The sequence below is a fragment of the Lytechinus pictus genome, chromosome 3 (assembly GCF_037042905.1).
Source record: "Lytechinus pictus isolate F3 Inbred chromosome 3, Lp3.0, whole genome shotgun sequence".
NCBI lineage: Eukaryota > Metazoa > Echinodermata > Echinoidea > Temnopleuroida > Toxopneustidae > Lytechinus > Lytechinus pictus.
The window spans coordinates 78440861-78468260 of record NC_087247.1 but is presented as its reverse complement, the minus strand read 5'-3'; the positions used below and the strand labels follow the sequence as shown (position 1 = coordinate 78468260).

Genomic DNA, 27400 nt, shown 5'->3' with positions numbered 1-27400 from the left:
GGTTGATGCGGGTCCGTGAATGTCGACATTTAGGAAACGCTGAAAACATACCGTAACTCACTCTCAGTGTTTACAACGTGTACACAACCGAAAAACATGCCAAGTACACGTGCATCAAAAATGGACTTTCAAACCGGGCCTAGCCCACTGGATGCAAGGTGATGTCCTTCGCACCGCTATGCGATATTGAGAACTCACATGCACATGCGGTACATCGAGCGGTGTAATTGTTCTTCTTGCTGGCCACTATGCATGGCCACCTAGTCGTACATTCGGATAGGAATGTTCGTCTCCATGATGATCCAGATCCTTTTGATGTCATGATGAATATTACAGAATTTATTCAACACAATGATCACAGACAACGCACAACGACGGTGCTCAAGAAGATGAGTACGAGGTCGAAGCGATATCACCAGCGCACTAGTGAATTTCGATTCGCACCAAAGATGGTATAGCGCCGCGAGATTCACACACAGTAAATGCATATGCATGCACGCGTGCACACCTGAGTACCTGGCTTGGCCATGGCTGCGCTAGCGCTGGGCACATCGTACTTGCCTGTTGTGCACACACACACATTTACGTATAGCGAGCGCGGTATATGATATGCCCGTCAGTATAACATAAGCAACGCTCACGTATGTACAGTAAGTATTCATGTACAAAAATGCCAATGAGAGATACACACATATAATACACGGATGCCTATCGCTATATTTTCGTAAAATCATATTTTATTTAGAAAAATCCTAGTGTCGTATTTTAAGTGAAAAATCGTACGGAATAAGACAAAATCGTACTATTTGGCAGCTCTGATATATACATACCTTGTGATACTCTCTTTTTCCTGAGTTCCATCTTCTGTCTTCTTTTCTCTTCATATTGGGTTCTCTCTGTGCCCATCAATGTTTTAATACCCTCTGATGTTACAACTATTCCTAACTGCTGACTGATCTCTGATGTCTTCCCTGTTGAAAACAAATTACAAATCAGAATTGACCACAAACAACTACAAATACAGCACATGGATGCAAGAAATGAACCAATGAAGTACATTGTTTTCTCCAATAAGAATTCAATTATATTGTATTTAATATTCCTGTAATTATGGGTAGTTAACTGTTATGGGTGGTCAGCTGGTTAGTTGAAATTCAAACACCACTTAAGGAAGTAAGATGGCTGTACTACATCATTCATGCATGTTTTCATTTTCTTTGAAATCAAGAGAAATTATTTTACAAAAGAATTTAAAGCCTATGGTATGATTCCAATCAGGGATTCTGAGAGAAATAAATTACAAAATATGAAAACTATGAGATTTACCTTCAGCCCTAAGTCTCCTTTCCTGTTGTTTGAGATCATACACCATCTTATGTCTCTCTTCTTCACTCAATTTATCCCATTTCTCTTCTCCAACCTTTTTTATAAGAGCAGCTTTCAGAACCTTCTCTCGTAGGGTGTCATATTTCTTGTCCAGGGCCTTCAAGATAAGATAGACAAAATACAATTTAGGATAGTGAATGAATTACCAATAGCAAAGGCTAGCTCTAAACAAACATAAGAAGCAATAAGATGAATGGATTTGCATGTATGTATTTCATTGATATACAAATAGAGCAAAATATGCAAATGTGCCACAATAGGGAGGGGGGCACTCACATACATTGTTGTGCGGGGACGTGCCGCCTTGATGACCCCCTTTTTCAGACCTAACTTTCAGTTCTCTAGATACTGGGAATGACAAAAGTTCAGTTCAGAAGCTGCCCAGCCCTGCATGCAAGACCCCCGTTACAAGACATCACGGTTCCCAACTCCCAAGCCCTACCAAAACTGTCAAGCGCTGAAACCGCATGCGAGAGATGCATGTACGGCATCGCAACTCCCTCCATAACTAGTAGCCGCTCCATGCATGGCTAGCGCATGCACAGCGCTAGTGTACACCATACCTACAGTGCCCTACAAGACCCTGTACTTTACCCTTGTAGACAGTTCCTTAGAACCCCATCTCAGAGTTTTGTGAGGCACACCCCCATTAAAATATATTTTGAGTGCCCCCCCCCCCCTGGAGCTGTGCTGGCAACTATTCCACAATTTTGAACACAAAAATTGAAATAAGCTTTCCCTTTTTTTAAACAACTCTTGCAATGTCTATTAATTATCATGAAATTTTGAACTTTCACTAAGAGAAATACATGATGGAGAATTAACTAAACTATGTGTCTACATACATGTATGTAATGAATATCATATCTTGAAATACCGATATCATAATCTGACCAGAAAAACAAGGCAATGCAAGAAGAGATACACAAAATAAATAAAAATGCAGATTGCTTGAAGGCACTTCATAGTTCAATGTCATTCAATGATTATAAATATCAATACTTGGTTGTCATTTTTGGCACCATCACATATCCTTTCCTCTATCACTTGCTTTCCATGGGCCAAATAAAATTGATTGCACAAGTGATGATAATTGAAAGTCTATGGTAAACCATATGTATTATAATTACAATCAGTTTTTAAGTTTGATTTAAAGTTAAAGGGCTATCTATACCTTCAATAGACTGTCTTCATCCCCTACACCTTCATACTGTGTAAGTACAATCAAAGCATTGCTTCCCTGCTCATTGTGACGAGACCAGATCTGATCCATTCGTAGACGTGAAAGCTGCTCCTCATTCTAACAAAATAAAACAATAAAAAAGTATTATAGATATAGCTACTTTGGAATTGTTCCCCTGTTCCAGATGGCATTCATATACTAGCCATAGCAGCATTGGCATCAGTAGTTCAATAAATCCCAATATACCCCATTCTTGCACTAGTCACACATGCATTAACACCCCTCTACTTTATTCAATCCTTAAACCAACCCTCTCACTCCCCATCTTTTCTTGCTTCTGAAATAAACCAAACAGTGAATAATCAACATAGGCTATACAGTACATCAAATGCATATTAAGAAGTGAATACAGTTGCCATGATGACTTCACCTTGAATAAAGACTGGAGTGAAATAATTGTATATTTTGAAGTAATTTTTTCCTTTTCTTTACACTGCCATGAGCATCTTTTTATGATGGATACCAGCACATTGCAAATGTCCATATTATTAACATTATCATTATTAAACTAACCATGGTGAATATAGTTGCCATGATGACTTCACTTTCTTTCTCTTGTTCTTCCTGTAGGTCAGCTAGGAGTGTAGTCGTCACCTGTTCCTGTTCTACCTCTTGACCTTCTTTCAACTGTTCTTGCAACGTCCGATGACGAAGGATACTCTTGATGGCTCCAGCTTCTTCAAGGATGTCACGGTTCTCTTCTCTCTCTTCTACAAACATAAGATTAGATTAAATATATGATGTACCTCTGAGTTCTTACCGAGGTGTATCAATCAGATTTAAATTTACTTCTAGGACTGACCTTTAATGACACCAGAGCAATGGAGATAAACAACCTTGCTCATGTGCATAGGTATCAGGGCCGGGTTTCAAACTGTCATGGGTCAAACACTTTAGCTCCTTCAGCCATAGCACCTTCGCTGTGGTAACCTGATTACCAGCGCTCTATAAATGCAATATATCATAATTAGATAAAATACTGTGACCAAACTAGTTAGAGCCAAGAAGTTCTACTACAGAAGCTGAAAAAATTATCATTATCAATATATGAATTAGAAAAAAATTAAAAAAGTCTAAATATAATATGTATGAGCAACGAACGTATAGGGCAGCAACACACAAGCGTGTTGCTTTAAGGAAGGTCAATTCCGCTCGAATTCTGTGATCACTCTAAAAAATAAGGTGGGTTTTGGGGAACTTTGTAGAGTTGATTTTTTTTTCATTTGTTAATTAAAAACATTTTTTGATGAAACATCTTGGGATCGGGAGTTCTTTATAATAATATTGAAAATAATATTTACATTTTTGAAAAATATATTCACCTTGAATAGTCTGGATTTTATCATTTTCTCTCATTTTGGAATATTAAGTCTGTAACGAGGATACCTCTGGTCTGTTACTTTCTTCTGCTAAATTTCGCTGCACCACTAATAAATGCATAGACAACCACCGTCCAAATCGAGGTCGTTCTTCTGGCCTGGATGTGCCGAGTCTGGGCCGGTCGCGTAGCTAGCTAGTGACGTTGATGCGCTGGGGATCCAGGCGACTCGTCATAGATCTTGTAGTAGCATAGACAATGACGTCTAATTTGCCTGGCCTGATTTTAAGTGCAATTATTTCAGGCCTGATGTTTATCAACGATAATTGTTCAAGGTTAGATTTCAAATTTTATATTTAATTTGACTTTTTAGTCTAAAACTCTGAAATAAAGGCGCTGTATCCCCGAAATCCAGGTCGAAATTCAACGCCGAGACCATTGGCTGCGCGTTGCATGCACAGCCAGCTAGTCGAGGCTGCGTTGATAGCTAGGTCGATTGAGCAACCAAACTTTCAGAGCCAAATTCCCTGGTTTTCTTTATACTTTTCTGAGAAAAATCTCAGCCAATTGAGGCAAACTGATTGCAATGTTAGATCGTTTGGCAGAGAATCACTGTTTGGCGTAAGACCTAACTCAGTAGGGTCTAGACCTAGTCTAGTCTAGGGCCATCTAGGGCTGGGGGGCCAGATTAGTTTCTTGAGACAGAAGTTGAACTTAAATTGATTTGAATTAATTTGACCATTGATTCTCTGCAATCAGTGTTTTAAAGAGTTTTACATTTGTTTATCATATGGAAAATTGTAAATTTTCTTGGGCCTTTGGTTCGGTAGAATGCGTACAATTTTCTTTTTTGAAAGCGAAAGAGCAAAGTGACAGATAGAGCTTGTGATTTAATGCATTTTCTAATAAAAGTGAATTTTAAGGATTTCATGTCTAGATCAAGGCTTAACGGTAACTTGTCAACCAAAGAATCTTCTAGATCTAGACTCCAAGAATTTACCCTGTATGGACTAAAAAAAATCCTTTCCTAGCCAAGTGGCCTTAATTGCATGGACCAAACCGAGCGTCGGGGCTTGCATGGCCATGGGCCAACCCTTGATTATGGTCTAGATCTAGGTCTATAGGCATCCTTTACTATACTATAGATTCTATAAATATTATTCCAGGAATATTATTATTTTTTTTTGCCTTTAGCATAGATCTATCTCCTATAGTCCTACCAAGTAAAACAAGTCGTAGTAGATTCTACTAGGCCTACCGGGTAGGCCTAGATCTAATACTAGATCTTAGATATCCTGCACGGTGGAACATCGACAAACAGATCCAGACTGTTCAAAGCTTATTGTCTAGTCAGACTAATAAAGTTAGATCTTAGACTGAGGTCTATCGATCTAACGTTAGATCTAAGTTAGATATGGATCTAACGTTAGACTTCAGTTATTTGGATGAATTGTAAGCCTAGATCTAGATTTAAACGAAGTTTTGGGAAAACGCTGAAAAGGAATGATAACATTAGACACGGATCATTTTTTATACCCATTGGCATTGGCATTGCTACCGGTTCTTAAAAAAAATAAAAATCAATGAGACGGCGCCTAGGCTATGGGCTGCGGATAAATGCTGGTCGACTGGTTGGCCGCCACGTCGTGGTCTGCCTAGCCTAGGTACACAAGAGGTTGAGAGCTAAGCAGACGACGAAACATACGTAGCATAATCATGGAGTGATGTTGGGTTCAGCGAAGAGCTCAGAGAAAATAAGGTGGTCATATTCAATCGCGAAATGCTTTGCGAGTGGTCACAAAATCATCTCGGCGCAAATCACCTAATACAGCTGTCTGGTGAAATCGCTGATAACAACAATCACCGATTTGGTAATGAGTTTAGTTTCCAAAACTTATATTTGTATGGCTTTAAATATTAATGTATGTTTTTAAAAGTATGTATAATCCCATAGGTATTTTTTAAATGTTATCTTTGATATCGTTGTAGTCATACCCTTTGATATTGTTTTCGTGGTCGCTACTATTTTGTTGTTGTATTTGATCGGCGTTTGATTTCGTTGGCATGAATAATAAAATGTGCGCGCAGCTCAGCTGCATGCGCGTATTGAGTTGACCTTCCTTAGAGCAACACGCTTGTGTGTTGCTGCCCTCTACGTATGTTGTGTATGAGCAATGTAAACTTATTTGTGGCTACTCCAATATGCTGAAAAAATCTGGAAGTTTAAATCCCCTCTATACTTTAACAATCTTTAAAAGTCATACTTTTGAAATACAAATTATGTGCCCTAATCCAATTTATAACACCCTCTAATGATAAAATTGTATACATGTACCTTTCTTTTCCAAGTTTAGACCCTCAGCTTTGGAGCGCAGATACAAGAGGCGCTGTTGACGGCCCTCTTTGCCCATCTTCCTGGCAGCATCTCTTACATCTTCACTCCCTTCATCCATCACTATGGTAACTAGAAGTTCCACCTCTGCTCTATGTTTGCGATCCATCTCACGAAGGACAGCATCTCGCCAAGCCTCCAAATCACCTGGTACACCACAAAATGAAATGTAAGATACAATCATTCAATTATTTGCATGAGGATCATATTGTCTATAAACTGTGAATGGATAAATGTCAAAAGCTCTACATTAGAGATATGATTTTTTCCAAAACTTTGCTGATTGGGAACCTTAATTCTGTCATTTTCTCCATGTAAAAAAAAAATCACACTCAAATATGCCTCTATTTTAATGCATGTTTTGAACCGGGGTTCAATTGAGGTATCCTTTTGGCTAGGAGACTGTATAATATGACCCATAGAGGGCGACATTTCAGCAAGCAAGTTTGCTTCATCGGTACTTACGATACGGCCGTGAACAATATGCATCGCGAGAATTTTTCTTCAATTCTATCATTTTTTTTACAGTTGCAGATTAGAATTATGATGCTGCTTGAAATAAATATTGCTTTTGCTGTTTGATTGGCAAGTGCATTACGTCAAACCCTCGTTTGGAGAAAGACCGCAGTTCAGATTGCAAACTGCGGTTCTAGACCCCAATTTTCGTTTGAAAATCTCAATAACATTTCCAAGCCCCGATAAACCCTTCTTGGCCAGGTAATCCCCGTTGTCTCAATTTCACCTCCACATGCCAGTAAATGAGCGTTGAGCCAAGGACGAAATGATAAACAACAGCTGTGTTATTACGTAAGACTTCTCTGCCTGTAGTAGGACCTTCGGAATGAAATTATTGTATTCGATATTTAATCACGTTTTCAAAGGCATATTGTATTCAGAAATCCAATGTTAGTCCATTTTCAATTTTGAACGAAGAAAATCGACCTCGAAATAAGGAAAGTAAGTAAATAAAATGACGGCATGCTTTGCAGGGACCGCGCTCGGGCTATTGTGTTATCTTCGGACCGAGGTCAAGAAACAGGTGTTTTGATACTTAAATATTATTGCTCGCTAGGGGCAGTGGTTTTGTCGTACCATGGACCTAATTGTGATAGGTCCATGGTCGTACTTGGAGAAGAGAATTGATTGAGGGAAATTGGGGTATAGTATTTTCAAATGGAGGTTTTCGTCATGATTAGGACTGTTTGACACATCTAATGTTTGTATAATATCTAGCCTTAGTTTTCAAGAAGACTTCTTGTTGATTGCCCAGGTGGGTCTATTAATCCCATGTACTTTAAATCGCTGTAATCCCCCAGTCTCTACCCGGCGCGCAGCCCTATACCAGGCCAGCAGCGCTTCCATTTTGCCTCCCCTGTTGTCTGCCCCACAAAGAGATTGTCATTTAATATCACAAAAGATATGAAATTAATAAGTTTCTTAATCTTGATCAAGGTCAAAGGTCATTTGAGGTCAATAAACTTAGTGCATGTTTTTTTTTCTCCCTTAATGAAAAATTATTAATCCTGATTATATTGTTATTTCTTGACACCCCCCCCCCATTTTTGGGGGATTTTTCCCATTTAAAGACTCAAGCCAGTGCCAGAGGGGGGGGGGGATAAGTCTGCTGTGCAAAGCTAGTCTACATGCACAGACCCTGATTGAAACTTTGATCAACAAGTGGGTCTCCATGCAAAGACTAGCACATAAAATCTTGCTGTTTCCTGAGCGAGAGGGCCTTCAGTACACAAGGCATGAGTAGACTGCACATTCAGACCCTTAACTCAGGTGAAGGCTTTGCATAGCAGACTAGCAAACCCTGTACTCAAGGAAAGTGGTCTGAATATGCAGCCTAAGGTTTCTGCCAATGACTTGTGTACAGGTCCTTTTGTTGAACAGAAAGTTGTATTCGTGCTAGTCTTGTGTGAAGACCCACTTGTGGATCAAAATTTCAATAAGGGTCTGTGCGTGCACACTACATGTAGGGGGCAATGTTATTATATAATGGCAGGTTCTCACATACATGTATAAGAACCCCTTGACATTTAAAGAAAAATGAAAAATAGGTATTGAAAAGTTTGATTTTTTTTATGTTGAATTGATAAGCTTCATTTTGTACATAATGCTCCATCATGTTACTGGATACATACATGTACATGTACAGATACTATAATGTATTGCATGTACAGTTTGATGAATATTTTATACCTTGGGCAATTTCAAGAATGAAGAATAGTTTAAATACAAATGGAAAGTATAATATTTGAGGATATCAATTCATAATTTTGTATTCAAAACAGAATTTATCACTTTTGGTGAAAAAATGAAAATTCCCGAAAATTCCCAAAATTCCCGGCAGCTGAAAATTCCTGAAACTTTCCATGGAAATTTTCCAAAATTTCCGGAAAGTTTCCAGCCCTTTGCAACCCTAGTCACTCAAAATGTCAAAAAAGCTAATGATCGGAACAAAACAACACTGAATAACGCCACTGAAGAGCTAGAATATGAGCAGAAAATGTGATTTTTTTTTACCGCGCCACTCGCAGAGTTTATACTTTAAAGTCTCGCGCATCTTTTGAGACCAAATTTACGACGCCTGGTTACGCGGTTCCGAAATTATGCAACATTTCGTAAGTGCATGTCAGACCAAAAATTGTTCCAAAACATGATTTTGTGTACAAAGTCAATGCAAATTGAGTTTTCTCATCTTATTCATAAAGATATGATTATTTTTACTCTAAACAGCTGAAATCAATTGATTTTAGCATAATTATGCTTCAAAGAGGTTGTGCAATAAATCTGGCGAAAAAAACAAAGAAAAACATAAGGTTGAAAAATAAAAAAATTCATAAGAAATTCATAAAACAAAAAAATACATATGAAATTGATTTCCATACCGAAGTTTTTTTCAATTGCGATTGTTAAGAATGCTACAAAGAATATTTTTACCAAAAATTAGCATTCTAGGAGCTTTATTAAGTGAATTAGAGCAAAAAGTATGATTTATGCATAAATTAGCATACATGTAATTAATTCATATAAAAAAAAATCTCATTATTTTGGAAAATTTTACCATACAGCCTTGTAGATTACATCACACACTACCAGCGTGCAAATTTTTGCGGCGCTCGCGTGATCGGCGGCCGAGATCTCGGGGGGGGGGGGGGGGGTTTTGAATCAACCCCCCCCCCAGCCAAAAAAGCCCGGCCTAGTTAGGGTTAAAGGACACTTCTCACTCTCTCTCTTTTCTTCCATTCCCTCTGTCTTCTTAAAGTGCCTTGATCATTTCTACCACAGTGGACATGGCAACATGAAATATCATGTACCAAATGTTATTATTATACATTTATATTCACAAAACAATGTGACAGAATATGCTAGTATTCAAAGCTAAGGGTCAAAGTTGGTAAAAAAAAAATTGATGACAAACAAATTGAAGAAATTCTGAAAGATAAGTAAATTAGCAGCAAACCTTTTGGTGGTAAGCTAGGATCATCAAAGTCATTGTCTATAACTTGGCCTGATTTCTTCTTCCTTGCTGCAATTCTTTCTCTGGCTAGCTTCAGTTGACGTTCACGTTCTGCCTTCAGTCTATGGGGTACAAGTTAACAATGAAAATATCAACATCAGAGCTTTCCACTTGACCCAGGTGCAGTAAATGCATTACATGACTGGTATATTCCTTTTAAGCTTGTGCAACGGAATAAATGCTTGATAAATTGCATGAGCATTATTCTAATTTATTAACTCAATGATCTGTATGACAGCATCATATCAATATGTGAAGTTCAATTGTAAATATCAAATACTATTCAGTACAAAACTACAATATATTTTGAGGATTTGTGATGTCTGTGAATTCTCCATAGATAAAGCTTAAGAGTTATCGATACGGCTTATGATATTCTTAACCAGAAAATCATATGCCAGACAAGAGTATTATACAAATAAGTCCAGGATCTTACTTTTCTTCCATGTTCACTTTGTTTCTTTCAGCCAGACCAAGTAAGATAGCTGCTTCATCAAAGTTAGATTCTTTAGCAGCTCTCCGTTTTTCTCTTCTTAGTCTTAACAGTAGTTCCTGACGTTCCCTTTCATTCAGGTATTGGTTCTGCTGTTGCCGTAATAACATCATAATAGCATTCAATTCCTCATCATGTCTATTCTGTAGGTCTTTCAGGATGTTGCCTCGTTTTCCTTCTTCTTCTTGCATTTCTGTTTAGAAATATTTTAAAAGTGATAAGCCCCAGAAAATAACTTCCTGCATGTAAAATATATTCATGCTTGCACTAAACATTTAACCTGCCAAACATAAAAGATACAGAAACTGATTGTTTTGATGATATGAAATCCGAGCACTATAAAATGTAATAAAACGTATATTTTGTAAACTTTCATTGTACTTTCTAAATACTTGATACTTGATGCGATAATTCCTCTTGCAGCTCCAAAAAGCTAAACTGGAATGAACTTTGCAATATGTCGTAAAAGATTGGTGTCGTAGTGAAGATCTCTATTTTACAATAAAAGGAGAGTGCAATGTGCAAGTAAAAACCTGGATACATCTTAAAGAACAAGAGATCCGGTTGGAGGCTGCAGATTTCTAATGATGGGAAGTGCAGCCTCTTTGAATGCTGGTAGACCTGTTTTGTATACAACTTCGCCAGGCAGGTGGTTCCATATTCGGATTGTCCTTGGGAAGAAGGAGTATTTGAAGGAATCAATTGACGATTTTGGCACAGCAAATTTCAGTGTATGGTCCTTCCTTGCAAGGTATGTTGCCGGAGTGACTATAGCTGGCATTGGCATGTTGACCAGTCTGTAGTGAATCTTGAAACGAAGAGAGCATTGGTCCAGGAGTCGCCGATGATGTAGCGTGTCCCATCCGTGAGCAGACAACAGGTGTAAGGATGACGTAGACCACCTGTAGTCATGGGCAACAAACCGAGCTGCTGTCCTTTGCACTTGCTCAAGGTTTCTGATGGCAGTCAAGGTGTAGGGATTCCATGCCTCTGAGGCGTATTCAAGCTGGGGTCGAACCAGGGCTGTGTAAGCTCTCGACTTCACTTCTCTTGAGCATGGCAAAGAGTTCGGCGGATAAGTCCTAGGGTCTTGCTGGCTTTTTGCCTGATATTTTGGCAATGTGTATTCCAGCGAAGATCTGGTGTTACAGTTACTCCCAGGTACTTATACTCCGAGACTCTTGGGACAATATCATCCTGGATGTGATATTGGTAGATCCTTGGACTGCGTTTCCGAGTAAAAGACATCACACCACATTTTCTAACGTTAAAGTGCATGAGCCAAGTTGATGACCATGAAGTTAAAGTATGAAGGTCCTGTTGCAAAGCATTATAGTCAGAGTCTGATGAAATTTCACGAAAGATTACACAATCATCAGCAAAGAGACGTATGGATCATGAAATGTCATCTTTAATGTCATTGATATAGAGTAGGAAGAGAGTAGGGCCGATAACTGAACCCTGCGGTACTCCTGATGAGACCTCCTTCCATGATGATTGACTCCCATCAACAACGGCTGACTGTGACCTTCCAATAAAAAAAGCACGGATCCAGTTGAGAGAATCCCCAGAAATGCCATAATATTGTAGTTCGATGGAAAGACGCTCATGCGGTACTCTGTCGAAGGCTTTCTGGAAATCCAGAAATACAGCATCAGACTGACTACGACTTTGAAGTGTTTGAGACCACTCATGGACCACCGAGGTAAGTTGTGTTACAGTTGATAACCCTTGTCGAAAACCGTGTTGTGCATCGGCAAGAATGTTATTTACTGCAATGTGCTTTGAGATGTGGCTCAGAACGATATGTTCCATGATTTAGTAAGATATATACTAGTAAGATATATAAAACTGAAGTTTAATGCTACAGTTTTCACTTGAAGCAATGAGGAGGTGGGGTTACATAATGACATTAAAAACATAATGAAAATTGCAAAACAATAAGACTCACTATGATCTAAATTATTAGAAGGATGGTTATCTGTAGAGACATCAGTTTCAACTTTTTAAATGGGGTCAGGATTCATGATTTGTATATTTAAAGAGACAAATCATATTATCAATACAACCACAGTGAGTATGGAGGCTCCAATGCTTGTACTACTTCAGCTAAATTAACATATTCACTATCCAGAATATGGCTTGGCAAACCTGAAATCATTCTTGCGATGTGTACATGAGCAATAATAATCTAACCTGTATCACTCTCTGTATCAGAGTCTAGTCCCATGGCTTTACGCTTCTCTCTTTCCATCAACCTCTGCTGAAGTCTTTTCTGAAATTCTTCACGATTCTTTCCCATCAACTGCTGAAGGGCTTCCTTATCCTATAAAAGATTATTTCATAAAATATGTCATTAAGTGCTAAGATTTAAAGAATGATCAGTGACTTGTTAGGAATGTAAAATACGTAAAAAAAAGCAGATGAAATTCTAAGTACAATTCATATGAATGACAATAGGACTGTGACATGGTTTGTGACTGAATCACTTGAAATTTAAAAAGAGAGCACTTTTAATTTGCATACTGGTAAAACAGAACATGAAAATAACATTAAAATGGAGAGAACCATTTAATCTCTACACACTTTCAAACAAATTTTAATGACGACTATAACAGTTACGACAGTTAATATTGCTTGATATATCACATGAAAACAATCGAACCTTCTCCTGGTCAGGTAATTGGTAAATAACATGACTAACCACACTACCCTCACCCTCCCAAAAAGCATAAATGTTTTGCAAATATAATCCAAGAAGGGCTACCTTAATGCTATCTCCAAGAAGTTTGGCTGCCTGATCAAACTTTCCTTCTTGTCTTAGACGTCTCTCTTCTAGCTTGAGTTTGATAAGAAGTCTTTGCCTGTCTCCTTCAGACATCTTCTTCCATTCAGCTTCTCCATATTGCTTCAATAGAGCATCCATCAACAGCTTGTCCCTGTTGAAACAAAAGACATATAGAGATGATGATGATAAGAATCAATAGACAGTTATAAATAGTAAGTAGAAAACTCAAATGCTTAAAGTATACATCCAAAGAAAATTCACAAAAGTGATGATTATAGACAAATTATATATGAATGGAAAGGTCTTGTCTTTTTATACACAAATATGTCACTAAAAAGTCTTATTGATGTCGTGGAAATGCAAGAAATGAAATTATTAGAGACCATTCTCAGCCCCCCAGACAGACAAATAACGCGATCAAATACAGTCGAGAATAATGACGTCACATGATGATCGACTCACTCAGCCGCTCTGTAGCTCTGTGCAAGCCAGCAGTACACTGATAGCTGATTCACCTTCCTGGTCTCTATTTTTCTTTGAATTTACCGTTTTCTTCATGTATTGTGATATCCGAATTCTGTTTTCGACAACTTCAGACTATAAGGGAACCAGAACTGTGTTATTTTGCCCGGTTTTTATTGAATTGTGAACTGGAAAGATCGATTTTGTCCACTCGACAGTCTTCGTTGTGTTGCTCTACTAACTATTGAAAAACTCCAAGCTGCACGGTCCCATTCACTTGCTCCCGATGCATGTTGCAGGTTACGCTGTTTGATCCAGTCAAAAGTCAAGGTAAGCATGTTTGGAAACTGTACTTGTTCTGACGATGCATTCAGGTCAGATGACAGATACAGATCTGATATAAGTTTAGAATCATGCATTTTGGCATAACTACTATTAAAATTAAAAAGTCTTTATTCTAGAAATAATGTTTTTGCACAATTCCAGCAGATTTTTTCTTCAGATTTCTAAAACTGGTCAGGACTCAGGCAGGCAATTAAATTATTTAGGAGCACTGGTATGGACCATGGCTGAAAATCTGCTGTTTCAGAGGAATGTTTAAGTTTTTATTATACACAGAATTATATCACCATGATGCTGATGTCATGAAACCAGACAAATTTTCAGCAGTGATTACCCACCCAAGGGTTCATTACATGCCGCCGCGCACAGAAAAATCAAGCCATAGAAGTCATGTGTTGTGGACCCAAGAAGTGAGATCCCAGCACGCGCGACCCACTAGTTAGAAATCCACTGCCAAACGCGGTTCGTGGTGCGAGGTTAGTATACTAATACTAATACGGCGGCATGTAATGAACCCTTGGGTGGGCCAAAATTAGAGTCTGGTGTTTCTTTCTGATTAGAGTGTTGCTGCATATATGCATGCGTAATGCCTTCAACAATGAAGATAAATGCAATCTTTGTAATGACACAGAGACTCAGAGAGCACCGTACCTCAAGTGAAGTGGAGTGGGGCCTACACAAACATCACTTGAGGTAGAGCACCAGTGTTCTGAGTGGAACTTTTCAGGTGTCTAAACCTACTATCATTTGTTGTTGACCGGGAATTACATGCCACCGCACGTCATCAATCATCACGATAATTACATTCATACTTTGATTTGATTATTTAAACTATTTCTTTTTTTCTCTCTTCTACACACAGATCTGCACACTTGCTGACTCTGGTGACTTCTGGTCTCTGCTTGCTACCTCAATCTGGGAGATTCCATCATGTCCTTTTACTATGATTTGGATATAGCCATTTTTTTCTTCACTCTTTCCAGGACCTACGGTTTGCAAGTTGTGGACTGATAATGATACAAAAGAAAAATTTTCTTTATCAATCTTGGAAACAATTTTGAGCACAGTTTTGGAGAGAACTAAGAAATTTGACTTGGACAGGAATACAGCTTGTCAAAAATAATAACACACAATTTAAAACGAAAGAACAATTTTAATGTTACTAGGGCATTTTGCGAGAAATGTTATACTCAATCACACGTCCCAAATCAAGGGTAAGTCCTTTGATTAAACATGTAGTTGAATTGCAATTGCAACTCGACCTTATTACGCTTGAATTTGAATTTAAGACTTACGCTTGATTTGCAATTGAACATAAGTTTCTTGCAGTGCCCCATAATTATGTTTTGTTATCAGATATTTAACGTGCTGATTTTTCTCGAAAGGTATAATATATTTGTCCTTTTAAACGGTATTTGAATATGGGTACGCCTTTTATTTGTTTTCCACAATATTTATTGCATGTATGAACAGAAGTGAAATATTTATTGTGAAGCACTGTGAATGTTGTGTGCTGTTGTGTGATGGTTCATCATTTTTGTTATAAGACTGAAAGCCTGGTGGATGTGAGGAAGTGGCCTGGATGAAAGAAAAGTGAACATGTGTCCAATTACTGATTTGCATATTCTAAGACAATTTTGTTTCTGGATAAATTTTGCTATGCATTCCCTACATTAAGAGTAAAGGAGAAGTCCACGCAATCAAAAATTAATTTGAATTTAAAGAAAAATAACAAGATATTGCAGGAAATTTCATAAAAACTTTGATTAAAATTTATATAATTACTATTTTAACAGTTCCGTAAATATAACCTATTGTGATCAGATGAAGAGTTTCCTATCGTCAAATCTGCAAAGAATAAAAAACAAAATGCCACAAAAAATAGAAACGAATGTGATATGAGTGACAACTCTAATTTGCATATCATTGTTTTGTGTATATGACTGTTTTGAGTAAAAACAACAAGGGAAATTACTCTATTCAAATAATTTTTAGTTGATGTGGACTTGACTTTTAACTCTACCCCTCCCATCCCAAATAAGAGTAGAAATAATCTAATCAAGAACTTGAAAATCAAAAGCAGCAATTAAGAAGCAAGATTTGATAAATACAGGTCTGAATAGAATTTCACAAGAAAATAAATAGAAAAAAAAAGATGGGTAGGGACAGGGAAGGAATAAAAAAAAAAATGCCCAGAAAAAAAAATCTGAGTTTCGAACCAGGGTCCTCACACATGACAAAACAATGGCCAACGCATTTGGCCACAGACAATTGCCCTACCGGAAAGGCATTTTTAAGATATATGAAATAAAGTCCGCTCGCCGCTGTTGCCTAATAATGCTTCGGCAATTCAACTGCAATTTTCAGTCATTTCGCGATGGATATTGCCGTGTTTTTTTTGTGGTTCCTGACTTTGCTACTTAATGAAATTTCATAATTTTTGTTCAGTCATAAAGAAGAATGTCTATGCTTTATATTGATTATAATATCAATGTGACGTAAGTGTGATTTCTACGTGAAAATATGCTTTGTTTATTCACATATATTTCTTGAAAAAAAAAAAAAATTCTAAGCTAAATATCGGTTACCAAAATACGTTAAATGTGCACTTTTTTTCACTGTTCAGTAAATTCAAACTTTTATCTATATAACAAGACCAATATTAAGAGCAATAAACAATTCTAAGAGCAAAAAACGCTGATTGGAAAGATCGTCTCCAATGGGCTGCTGTCTGCTCAGCTGCTCACTGCTCATTGTGTGACGTCACTCAGCTGGAGCTCGCAAGAGGACCGGTGGAAGGCAGAAATATGGCATGAAAATAAATCATTTTTGAGAGCTGATTTCTGCAAACTCTGATCACTATTTTGAAAAGTGAAGTTATATATCTGATTAGTAATACTTCCCCTTTACAATGATGACCACATAAAGTCATTATAAAATACTTTTGATTCTTCGGATGTATACTTTAAGCTCTCTTAACATTTTGTAAATAAGTAAGATCCTTTACCCTTAGCATTCGGAAAGAGCCCTGATCTCTGCTCTTAATAGTCTGCTTAGGAAATGCTGCCAGAGACCTACCTTGTGTTAGTTAATAAATATCAGTTATCTGCATTAAGAACTTGAGCCTTTAGCAGGTACAATTCTGCAACTGGTATTCAAAGCGGACCAAATATGGAAAAAAATATACATGTAAAATTTGAATGACAGAAAAAAGAGAGTAAGAAATGGCTTTTCATGGGCCAAGACTAAAAAAAAGTGAAATTCAATACTGTTTTCCAGATTCGTGCGAGCCCTCACTGAAGACCAATAAACAAATATTGTACAATTACGGTTATGGCAAAGTAGACTGAAACATGGGAGGGGTAAGGTTTTCACCATACTTTACTCAATCTACATCATCATTTTCTTTAATCAGCAAGATCAATCATTAAATCTGTTATTAAATATGCCCTCTGGACGATACAAGAATCACATTCCTCCTCTTCTTTAAAAAAAATTATTTTAAGTCTCAGAATCTTTATCAGAACCATAGAGGAACCGGACATATTATCCCCCCTCTTTCTCTCTAAAATGAAAAAAAAAATGTTGCTGAATTACCTGAGGACATCATACTTGGCTTCCACGGCTGCTACTATTTCAAGTTCTTCAAAAGAGAGTTCAAAGGTTCCAAGGATCACTGCTGATATACCATCCAAAAACTCTTCATTCAATGCACCGTATTCACGACGCCAGATTGACATTAGATCTTTGGAGTCCTTTAGGGGTTATCAAAGTGAAATGTCAGTTATAAATCTAATATAAATGTTCAACAGATTATTACACAAGCAACATTTTCATCCAAAATCATTTTTCATTGTTGCCGAAATATTAAATTCTTTGACATATTGATGGTCAATAATTCAGAAGTTAAAAAAAATATAGATACAGAAAGGATGGTTTAAAAAACTTGCTGTTGTGTAGAAATTCCTGCTGTGACACTTGGGTTAAAAAATCATCATCAATTTAAATTACAGGAAGAAGTCCAAGCATTTCATTATATGTGCAGAGCCCTTCCCCTTCACTCTTCAATCTAATATCATACACCCCTAGCTAGTTGGTTACCTTATGTTGCATTTCAAGCAGGATTCTCTCTAGCTCCCTAGAGTGATGTTGCTGAAGATCAGCCATGAGATGTGCAGAGACTTGGGTCAATGTCAAGTTGTGACCTCCTCGGATGTCAAGTTGTCTGAAAAAACAATAACCATAAACAAACATAATTTTTGTCATCTTGGTCTTTACTAGGAAAAATGAAAATCAATAAAGCTAATTTGTTTTCAGAAAAATTGTACATAAAAAGTAATAAGATATATTTTTATTATTTTTTTCTTTCAAAAGAAAATTTAAATTGTAAACCAAGAGTGTTTCACCAACATTATTCTTCTAACAAATTGACAGATCTGATTCTATGGTAGCTGATGGATAAAACATGACTTGTTGGGTAACAAGTCATTTCATGAAAGGCTCTTCTGTGTTTGCTCATCACCAGCAAGAAATATATTTCTATTAATTGGATAATAAATCAATTAAATTCAGAGTACATGTAATTTGAAATATCCTAATGTACACGTAACTGCATGTAATCAACTAAGAAACAACTTTTATTATGAATTAACCCTACATTCTATCTCAAATACAGTATGTTTTCTACATATTCAACATCCATCATTATGATCATCTTTTTTTTCATCATCCCCATTTTTATCATCATTTCCCAAACACAGAGATGCCAACCTTACTTGACCAAAAAAACCTTAATCTTTTCAAGGCTATGAGACTTATTTTCCCCATGGCTACATTGTTTCTTCATTAGGAAAATTCATGTTTGAACTATTGAAACCCAAATTTCGAGTTCCTAACAATTCTCACCAACCCATCCCTATATCAGCAATCCTTTGCAGGAATGGTAATGCTTAAAGGGATACTTCAGGATGAAGATATTTATATATAAATAAATAGAGTAAAATTCACAGAGCAAAATGCTGAAAATTTCATCAAAATGGGATGACAAATAATGAAGTTATTGAATTTTAAAATTAGCAATATTTTGTGAAAACGAAAGCACCTCGTCATGAATATTCATTAGGTGGGCTGATGTCACATCCCCACTTTCCCTTTTCTTATGTTATTATATGAAATCATAATTGTTTCATTTTTCATACATGTGTAAATGATGTGTCTCCATCATGATGAAATAAGTTGCAGCAATAAAAAGCAAAATATTTTTTTTAGTCCTTGGCAGAAATTTTTTGAATAAACCTAATTTCATATAATAAAATACAAAAGAACAAGTGGGGATATGACATCATCAGTTTGCTGAATTTTAAAAATTTGCATTATTCCGGTGGACAGTTCTAGGCATGTCTTTATGAATATTCATTAGGTGGGCTGATGATGTCACATCCCCACTTGTTCTTTTTTATTCTTTATATGAAATTAGGTTAATTCAAAATTTTTCTACCAAGAACTAAAGCAGTTGGACTGACAACTGATTAAGTATGTTAGTTATTTATTGCCGCAACTTATTTCATCATAACGGAGACACATCATTTACACATTTATGAAAATGTTAAACATTTATTATTTCATGTAATATAATAAGAAAAAGTAAAGTGGGGATGTGACATCACCAGCCCACCATGAATGAATATTCATGACGATAAGCATATAACTATTTTCACAAAATATTGTTAAACTATAAAATTCAATAATTTCGTTATTTGTTATCCGATTTTGATAAAATTTTCAGCATTTTGCTCTGTAAATTTTACTCTATTTATTTAGATATAAATATTTTCAGCCCGGACCATCCCTTTAAAAGTTTGTTTATACTATATATATAAGATGGACAGCTGCAATCCAACTCCGCCGCTGAGGTCATCAGCCTTTTGTGGTGGTTGCTGTGTGTTATCAGCTCTTATCAGCTGTCAGTCCACTCCTCCTCAATTAAAACGAGAGAAATAAAAAACTCTCCCCAAAAATGATAATGGGGTGGTAAATACCCCACTTGTGCTCCCATTGAGGTAAAACGCAAGGCAATGGGGTTCCTGTGTTATAAGTTGGTGGGGTATTTTTCTAAACGGAGGAAACACGTAATGTTCCCGAAAGTAATGTTGTATTGGCACTAAAAAAGGTAATATAACAAAATCATGTTGTTTGGCAGCTCTGCCAATCTTCAATTTAGAAGGCGTCCATCATTATAAGGATCATCACCTTACAGCAGTATATGGCTCCTCCTTCAAATCATCATAAATCATCACCATCACTACTCTCACTATTACTGATGTCATCATCAACATCATCACCACTACCATCATCATTACTGCCTTCACCATTATTTCCATTCTTATCATATCAAAAAAGAATAACACAGTATTACATACTTGTTAGCATGATACAGCCATGTTCCTTCCAGCAGCATCTTAATATGTGCATTCTGCTTGCTCCTAATGTACTCAAGAGGACTTTGTCTCCAATTTGAGCAAAGTGTTCTTAGTTCATTGATACGTTGTTCCTTGGCTTCTCTTGAAGGTCTTCTATTAGCTGCAGCTCTCCATGCAGTACTTTCCTTGCCTTGTAGCATGTAACTCATCATCTAAACAACATCCAAGGCATCAATGTATTATGAATTAATTTCTATTATATGCACTACTTAAGTATGGACAGATATTCAATAGCAAATGAATAAAAAACAAGTTCATGAATATAATTTCAAATATTAACTGAGTCCTCAGGTATAGAAGAAAAACTGTGGATCTTTCAACATTTTACCTGCATGAACACATCATTTAATCCCCATGTATTGTATTATTATTATTATTTTGTTTTTTAACATAATAGTCCGGTCTGTTAGCGTAAAAAATGCCCTACTTGTGGACACGGTGGACAAAAGCATGATTTTTTCTCCAGACCTTTGTTTATGTATAAGAATTAAAAATGGGGTATGCTCCAAAAAATCTGGCTGCAGGAACAGAGAAAAAATGGGTGAAAATGTCAGAATTTATGAGTTTAGATTGGTCTGATATATAGACTAGCGCTAGTGCAAAACTCAATAGCAGTGCATTATTTTGCATTATATTAGTTCTTGAATTCAGACCCTTTTTGAACAGATCTTCTGTTTGACCTCGCATCTCAATGCACCAAATATCTGAATGCAGATGCTAACCAATCCCAAGGGTGGCGGTGGAGGGGGTTGAATGTTGGTGTGTATGTACATATTTTGGTCTTGGGGTAAAGATGTGCAAAACACATTTTTTGCATGTGTTGGAAATGGTGTTGCCATGGTAACAGTGTATTATGGCAAAAATAAGGTAAAAATCTTGCAGTTAGAAATACTTCCTCTGTTTTTAACCGATTCTCATGAAATGTGGCACACACATTGGTCTTGAGGTGAAGATGTCTAAGGCACATATTTGTGTGTCTTTCAGAAATCTTGTTGCCATGGTAACAACATATCATTTGGTGAAAATTTGGAAAAAACCTACTATTCAAACTGCTTCATCAGTTTTCAATCAATTCTCATGAAATTTGGCACACACATTGGTATTGAAGTAAAGATGTACAAGGCACTTTTTATGTGTGTTTCAGAAATTGTGTTGCCATGGTAACAACATATCATATGGCAAAATTTAGGTAAAAACTTGCATTTGAACTACTTCATCAGTTTTTTTTGTTTTGAACCAATTCTCATGAAATAATTATGGCTCATACATTGACCTTGAGGTAAAGATGTGCAAGAACCTTTTTTTTTTTTTTTTGCATTTGTCAGAGAGTGCATTGCCTTGGTAACCACATATAGCCAGAAATATGGGGAAAACTCATTGTGGATCAATCTACTTCTCTGTTTTTAGCCTGTGCTCATAAAAGTTGACACAAATATTCATTTTGTGTAAAGATTCATATTCAGTAGTAAAAGGGAATCCAGCCTTGGTCATAATGTGTGCATGGAAAAGGAGAAAAATAAGAATGATGAAAGTTTGAAAGAAATCGGACAAGCAAAATAAAGTTATGGCTGCTTTATAATTAAGATCCCTAAGGCTACTAGTATGTAAAATTCTTATTGGCAACTGGGTAAGTAAATTATGACAAGGAGTGAGGGCGCAAGGATAACTTTCCCATAAGACTAGTACTTAATTATTAGGAATTTTGATTTTCTCCTAAATCCCTATTCCATTGGGGCTGTAATATAAACCGGGGTAGTATAATGTTTTATGTCCTAATGAGCGAGATATAATTTGAAGTAAAACTTTTGAAAAAAAGTGATTTTAGCCAATTAATTATTCCAGTACATGGAAGAATGGTCCTTGTTTTACATCACTATGACATCACATATGCGGTCAATTAAAAGTCTTCATAGGTATAGTGATTACCAATGTTTACAACTTTTATATATTCACAACTTTCTTATGGTTTGTCCGATATTGTTCAAACTTTGACCTATAAACGTGTCTGATTTTTCATTTTCTTCTAAAACAATTGTTTATTTGGGTTGGATTCCCTTTTATAACGTCATATAATAGCGCAAGGTATTAATCACCTTTAATAATATTTATAGGTTCTTTTGGAGGGGGGCAGAGAAGGTCCTTAAAAACTGACAACATCAAAATATAGAATGTTAAAGGCCATGACCATTAGGAACTTTAACACTCTTTAAAAAAAACACCCCTTCCATTTTTTTTTTTTTTTTTTTTTTTTTGGGGGGGGGGGGGCTTTAGAAAATTGCCACATAAAGAGTGAAAGGAAATTATTACGACTAGGAACTTAACCCCCCCCCCAACAAAAAAAGGGTGGGGGGAGAAAAATCCTTTACACTTCAGCATATTAATTTAAAGTCTAAAACATTCTGCTTTAAAAAAAAATTGTTTCCGGTGTCCAATTAATCAATGTTTTATTTATCTTCTTCTACTCAGTCTTTGTTCATTTCAGTTCCTACTCTGACTGTCTTTCATCACTCTTTGCACTTTTGAGCTTTACCATACCTTCTTGTTTTGTTTCCTCTCTTCCCCCCCCCCTCTTTGTCTCCCTTTCTAAGTACATTTTTCTTTGCTATTTTAATTCATTATTATCTAGCAACAATTATTCCATTTTGAATGCTTACACCTACACCAAAATATAATACCATGACATTTTTTTTTTTTTCTTCATAATCTTTTAAACTCCATTTTGGCTACACTCTGTCGATACTATTAGCAATATTCAATTTCTAGTTTAAAGAATTGAAGAAACGACTGTCATGATATTATATTTTGGTAAAGGTACATCAAATTCATATTAACAAGGTTGCAGCATTCAGAATGGAATAACTGTTGCTTGACAAAAATGGATGTAGTTATTTTCCGAAAATCCTCTGTGAAAATTTTAGTTTTATATTATATCACTGAGTTTTCCCAATCCTGCAGTTACCACCATCTGAAAGGAATATGACTAGAATATAATTATATGTAAAGAAATAAAAGTTTCTCCAGATATAATTATATTCTAGTCATATCCCTTACGTAAAGTTTGTCTTTACTCCAATGGAAAATTATTTGCATTTGTTTTGGGCTATCACAGAAATATACTGAAAAAATTAAATGAAAGAAAATATAAGGCTAAAATCTGTTGTGCACATATGTATATTTTTGATATGGTATGTTATTGAGTCATGGATTTGCAAGTGAATTTCTAAAACAAGTGCAGAGATTTTTGTATATATTCATATTTCTATAATTAGTTGCACGATTAAAGGTACACTTTAAAATATGTCAGAAAAAATATACTTGGAGAGAGAGAGGAAACAGAAGGAGATGGTATGGTGAAGCTCAAAATCAAGAGTGATGTGAAAGTTAAAAAGAAAGAGTAGGAACGGAATATGAATATGAATAAAAGACTGAGTAGGAGAATATAAATAAACAATGGTTAATTGGGTACCGTAAACATTTTTTTATCAAATGAGAATGCATTAAACTTCAAATGAATGGTCTGAAGTGCAAAGGACTCTTCTTACCTTTTAAGGGGGGGGGGGCATTTTCTGCTCAAAAAATATATCAGCCCCCTATTTTTTCGGGGGGGGGGGGGTTCAGTTCCTAGTCATAATCCTTTAACTTTTAACTTTTATGAGGTCATTTTCTAAAGACCCCCCCCCCCCCAAAAAAAAAAAAAAAATCAAAGACACCTGAGGGGCAAAGGTGTAGGTAGACTGGTTTGAGCATGGGGAGGTAGAACTAAAAGTGGTATGGGGAGGGGTGCACATCTTAGGGAGGTGGAACTAAGGTTTGGAAAATCAGCTGTTGAAAGTAGAAGGGGTACACATTTTGTTTTGCTTGCCAGTGTTGGAACTCCTCTGCCTCAGCGGAAGGTTTCACATTCACCCAGTGTACCTCCAGCCTATGCCCTTGAGGGGATGCATATTTTAAGAGTGTTTATCATGTTTATGTTTCTAATGGCCACCGCCTTTAACCTTCTTTATTTTGATGTCAGATTTTAAGGACCAATCCCGCCCCCTCCCCCAAAACCTAGAAATATTAATGAAGGTGATTAGTACCCCCACACTCTGGCGTGAACATTTTAATGCAGAGAAGACATTTAGAATTTAATATTCATCTTTACCCCAAGATGAATATTTCTTCCAACTTTTATGAGCACTGACTAAAAACAGGGGAAGTAGTTTGATCCACAATGAGTTTTCCTGCATTTCTGGCAATCATATGTGGCTACCCTGGCAATGCACTCTCTGACAAATGCAAAAAAAAAGGTTCTTGCACATCTTTACCCCAAGGCATATGTGTGAGCCAAATTTTCACGAGAATTGGTTCAAAACTGATGAAGTAGTTCAAATTGCAAGTTTTTTACCTAAATTTTGCCATATGATATGTTGTTACCATGGCAACACAATTTCTGAAACACACACAAAAAGTGCCTTGTACATCTTTACTTCAATACCAATGTGTATGCCAAATTTCATGAGAATTGATTGAAAACTGATGAAGCAGTTTGAATTGTAAGTTTTTTTTCCAAATTTTCACCATATAATGTGTTGTTACCATGGCAACAAGATTTCTGAAAGACACACAAATATGTGCTTTAGACATCTTCACCTCAAGACCAATGTGTGTGCCACATTTCATGAGAATCGGTTAAAAACAGAGGAAGTAGTTCTAACTGCAAGATTTTTAACCTTTTTTTGCCATAATACACTGTTACCATGGCAACACCATTTCCAACACATGCAAAAAATGTGTTTTGCACATCTTTACCCCAAGACCAAAATATGTACATACACACCAACATTCAACCCCCTCCACCGCCACCCTTGGGATTGGTTAGCATCTGCATTCAGATATTTGGTGCATTGAGATGCGAGGACAAACAGAAGATCTGTTCAAAAAGGGTCTGAATTCAAGAACTAATCCAATGCAAAATAATGCACTGCTATTGAGTTTTGCACTAGCGCTAGTCTATATATCAGACCAATCTAAACTCATAAATTCTGACATTTTCACCCATTTTTTCTCTGTTCCTGCAGCCAGATTTTTTGGAGCATACCCCATTCTTAATTCTTATACATAAACAAAGGTCTGGAGAAAAAATCACGCTTTTGTCCACCGTGTCCACATAATTTCGCTAACAGACCAGACTATAAGTTAAAGTGATCATTTCACTTTGTTCTGATTTAAAAAATTCTCCTTTTGGTTCCTGAAAATGTGCTAAATATTAGGCTTATAGTGTAAAAATACCATCCCAAAAGTTTCAAAGTATTATATTTACAGGATCAGTTTTAAAACCTTGGAGATGTAAACCAAAGTTTGAAAATTATTGGGAGTTGGTTTCAATGACTATGTGTATACAGGGAATCTGTGCAACACAACACAATAATTCTAGATGAACACAGCATGACCTACATACAGTGTGTACAAGGTATTCACTGAATGTACAGTGCAGCTAATAGTGTGTGTATAGGAGATACACACAACAGAATGCAGTCAAAACAGCCAACGGACTTTTTGAATTGGAGAAAACTGGTCATAAGCTGAACCCGTCTACTAGACGGTTCTCAAAATCAGGCTAATAAATTGCTACTTGTATCTAAATTAGAGTTTTTCATCCTATATTGTGGTCTGTTTCAGGGTTTTTTAGGACAAATACAGGCACTCATACGCACGTTTCAACTCAGTTTGAGAAATTTTTTAATCAGCTGCTCACAAAGTTAAACGATCCCTTTAAGAAGTGAACATGTCTCATCAACATTAATTATCTAAAAATTTATCAGATCTGACAACTTTTCTTGATTTTCATTGCTTGAGAAAAATAGTTATCTGAACTCTGGTGGTTTATATTTTATTTATATATTATTTAAATAGTCTAATACCACATTGGCTATACCCATTTGGTGTAATGCTCAGCTTTGTCTACTTATCATTTTTCTACTTTGTCAAACAAAGATTTAGTTCCTAAAGAGTTCATCCAACTATTGAGATTAAGTCGTGTTAGACATATTAGAAAACAAGTGGAATGCCTCTGGCAGTCTTGCCTGCATTACGCGATTTGATATAGCAGCAGTGCTGACTCTGAAAACAGCTATTGAATAATTAAGAAAACATTCATATGATAATAAAATATTATGTCCATTGACCAAAAATGGCCTTTGACCATGATCATGTGACCTAAGACATGTTCAAAACAATCATTCATACTTGATCACCCAGCCTCATGTCTATGTGTCATGAACTACATCCATAGACTTTTTAAAGTTATGATGCCAATTCAACAAATACCCCTAACATGGCCAAACCTCATTCACCTTAAATGACATTTGAACTTGGTCATGTGACCTATAATGCGTACAGGAAATTCAGGGATACATGGTTGCTCTTATGTCCCAAGTTTCATGAACTACATCCATAAACTTTTAAAGTTATGATGACAATTCCACAAACACCCCAACATTACCAAAATTTGTTGACCCTAAATGACCTTTGACCTTGGTCACGTGACCTGAAACTTGCAGAGGATTTTCAGGGATATTTGATTGCTCTTACGTCCAAGTTTCATGAACTAGATCCATAAAAGTTGTTATGACAATTCCACAAATACCCCCAACATGGCCAAAGTTCATTGACCCTAAGTGACCTCTGACCTTGGTCATGTGGCCTGAATCTCAGGCATGATGTTCAGTAATACTTGATTACCTTTATGTATAAGTTTAATTAATTAAGACCATACACTTTCTAAGTTATGTCAACATTTCAAAAACTTAACCTTGGTTAAGATTTTGATATCGATTTCCCCAACATGGTTTAAGGTCATTGTCCATAAATGACCTTTGACCTTGGTCATGTGACCTGAAACTCAAGCAAGATGTTCAGTAATACTTGATTACTCTTAAGGCCAAGTTTTATGAACTAGGTCCATATACTTTTAAGTTATGATAACATTT

At 36.4% G+C, this 27400-nt stretch overlaps 1 protein-coding gene across 14 annotated transcripts in view; it reads right to left on the bottom strand.

Annotated features, from left to right (window-relative positions):
• Nucleotides 1-27400, bottom strand: part of LOC129256662 (trichohyalin-like) — a 103537-nt gene that overhangs the window by 60075 nt on the left and 16062 nt on the right. For all 14 annotated transcript variants that reach the window (XM_054894823.2, XM_064097764.1, XM_064097767.1 and 11 more), the window contains exons 11-22: nucleotides 20370-20581; nucleotides 18052-18175; nucleotides 17548-17705; nucleotides 13126-13297; nucleotides 12555-12684; nucleotides 10302-10551; nucleotides 9809-9927; nucleotides 6283-6486; nucleotides 3143-3339; nucleotides 2561-2686; nucleotides 1327-1483; nucleotides 831-971 (exon numbers count right to left, since the gene is read on the bottom strand). In XM_054894823.2, coding sequence (XP_054750798.2) covers nucleotides 831-971; nucleotides 1327-1483; nucleotides 2561-2686; nucleotides 3143-3339; nucleotides 6283-6486; nucleotides 9809-9927; nucleotides 10302-10551; nucleotides 12555-12684; nucleotides 13126-13297; nucleotides 17548-17705; nucleotides 18052-18175; nucleotides 20370-20581 — 1990 coding nt within the window. The remainder of the gene's footprint in view (nucleotides 1-830; nucleotides 972-1326; nucleotides 1484-2560; nucleotides 2687-3142; nucleotides 3340-6282; nucleotides 6487-9808; nucleotides 9928-10301; nucleotides 10552-12554; nucleotides 12685-13125; nucleotides 13298-17547; nucleotides 17706-18051; nucleotides 18176-20369; nucleotides 20582-27400) is intronic.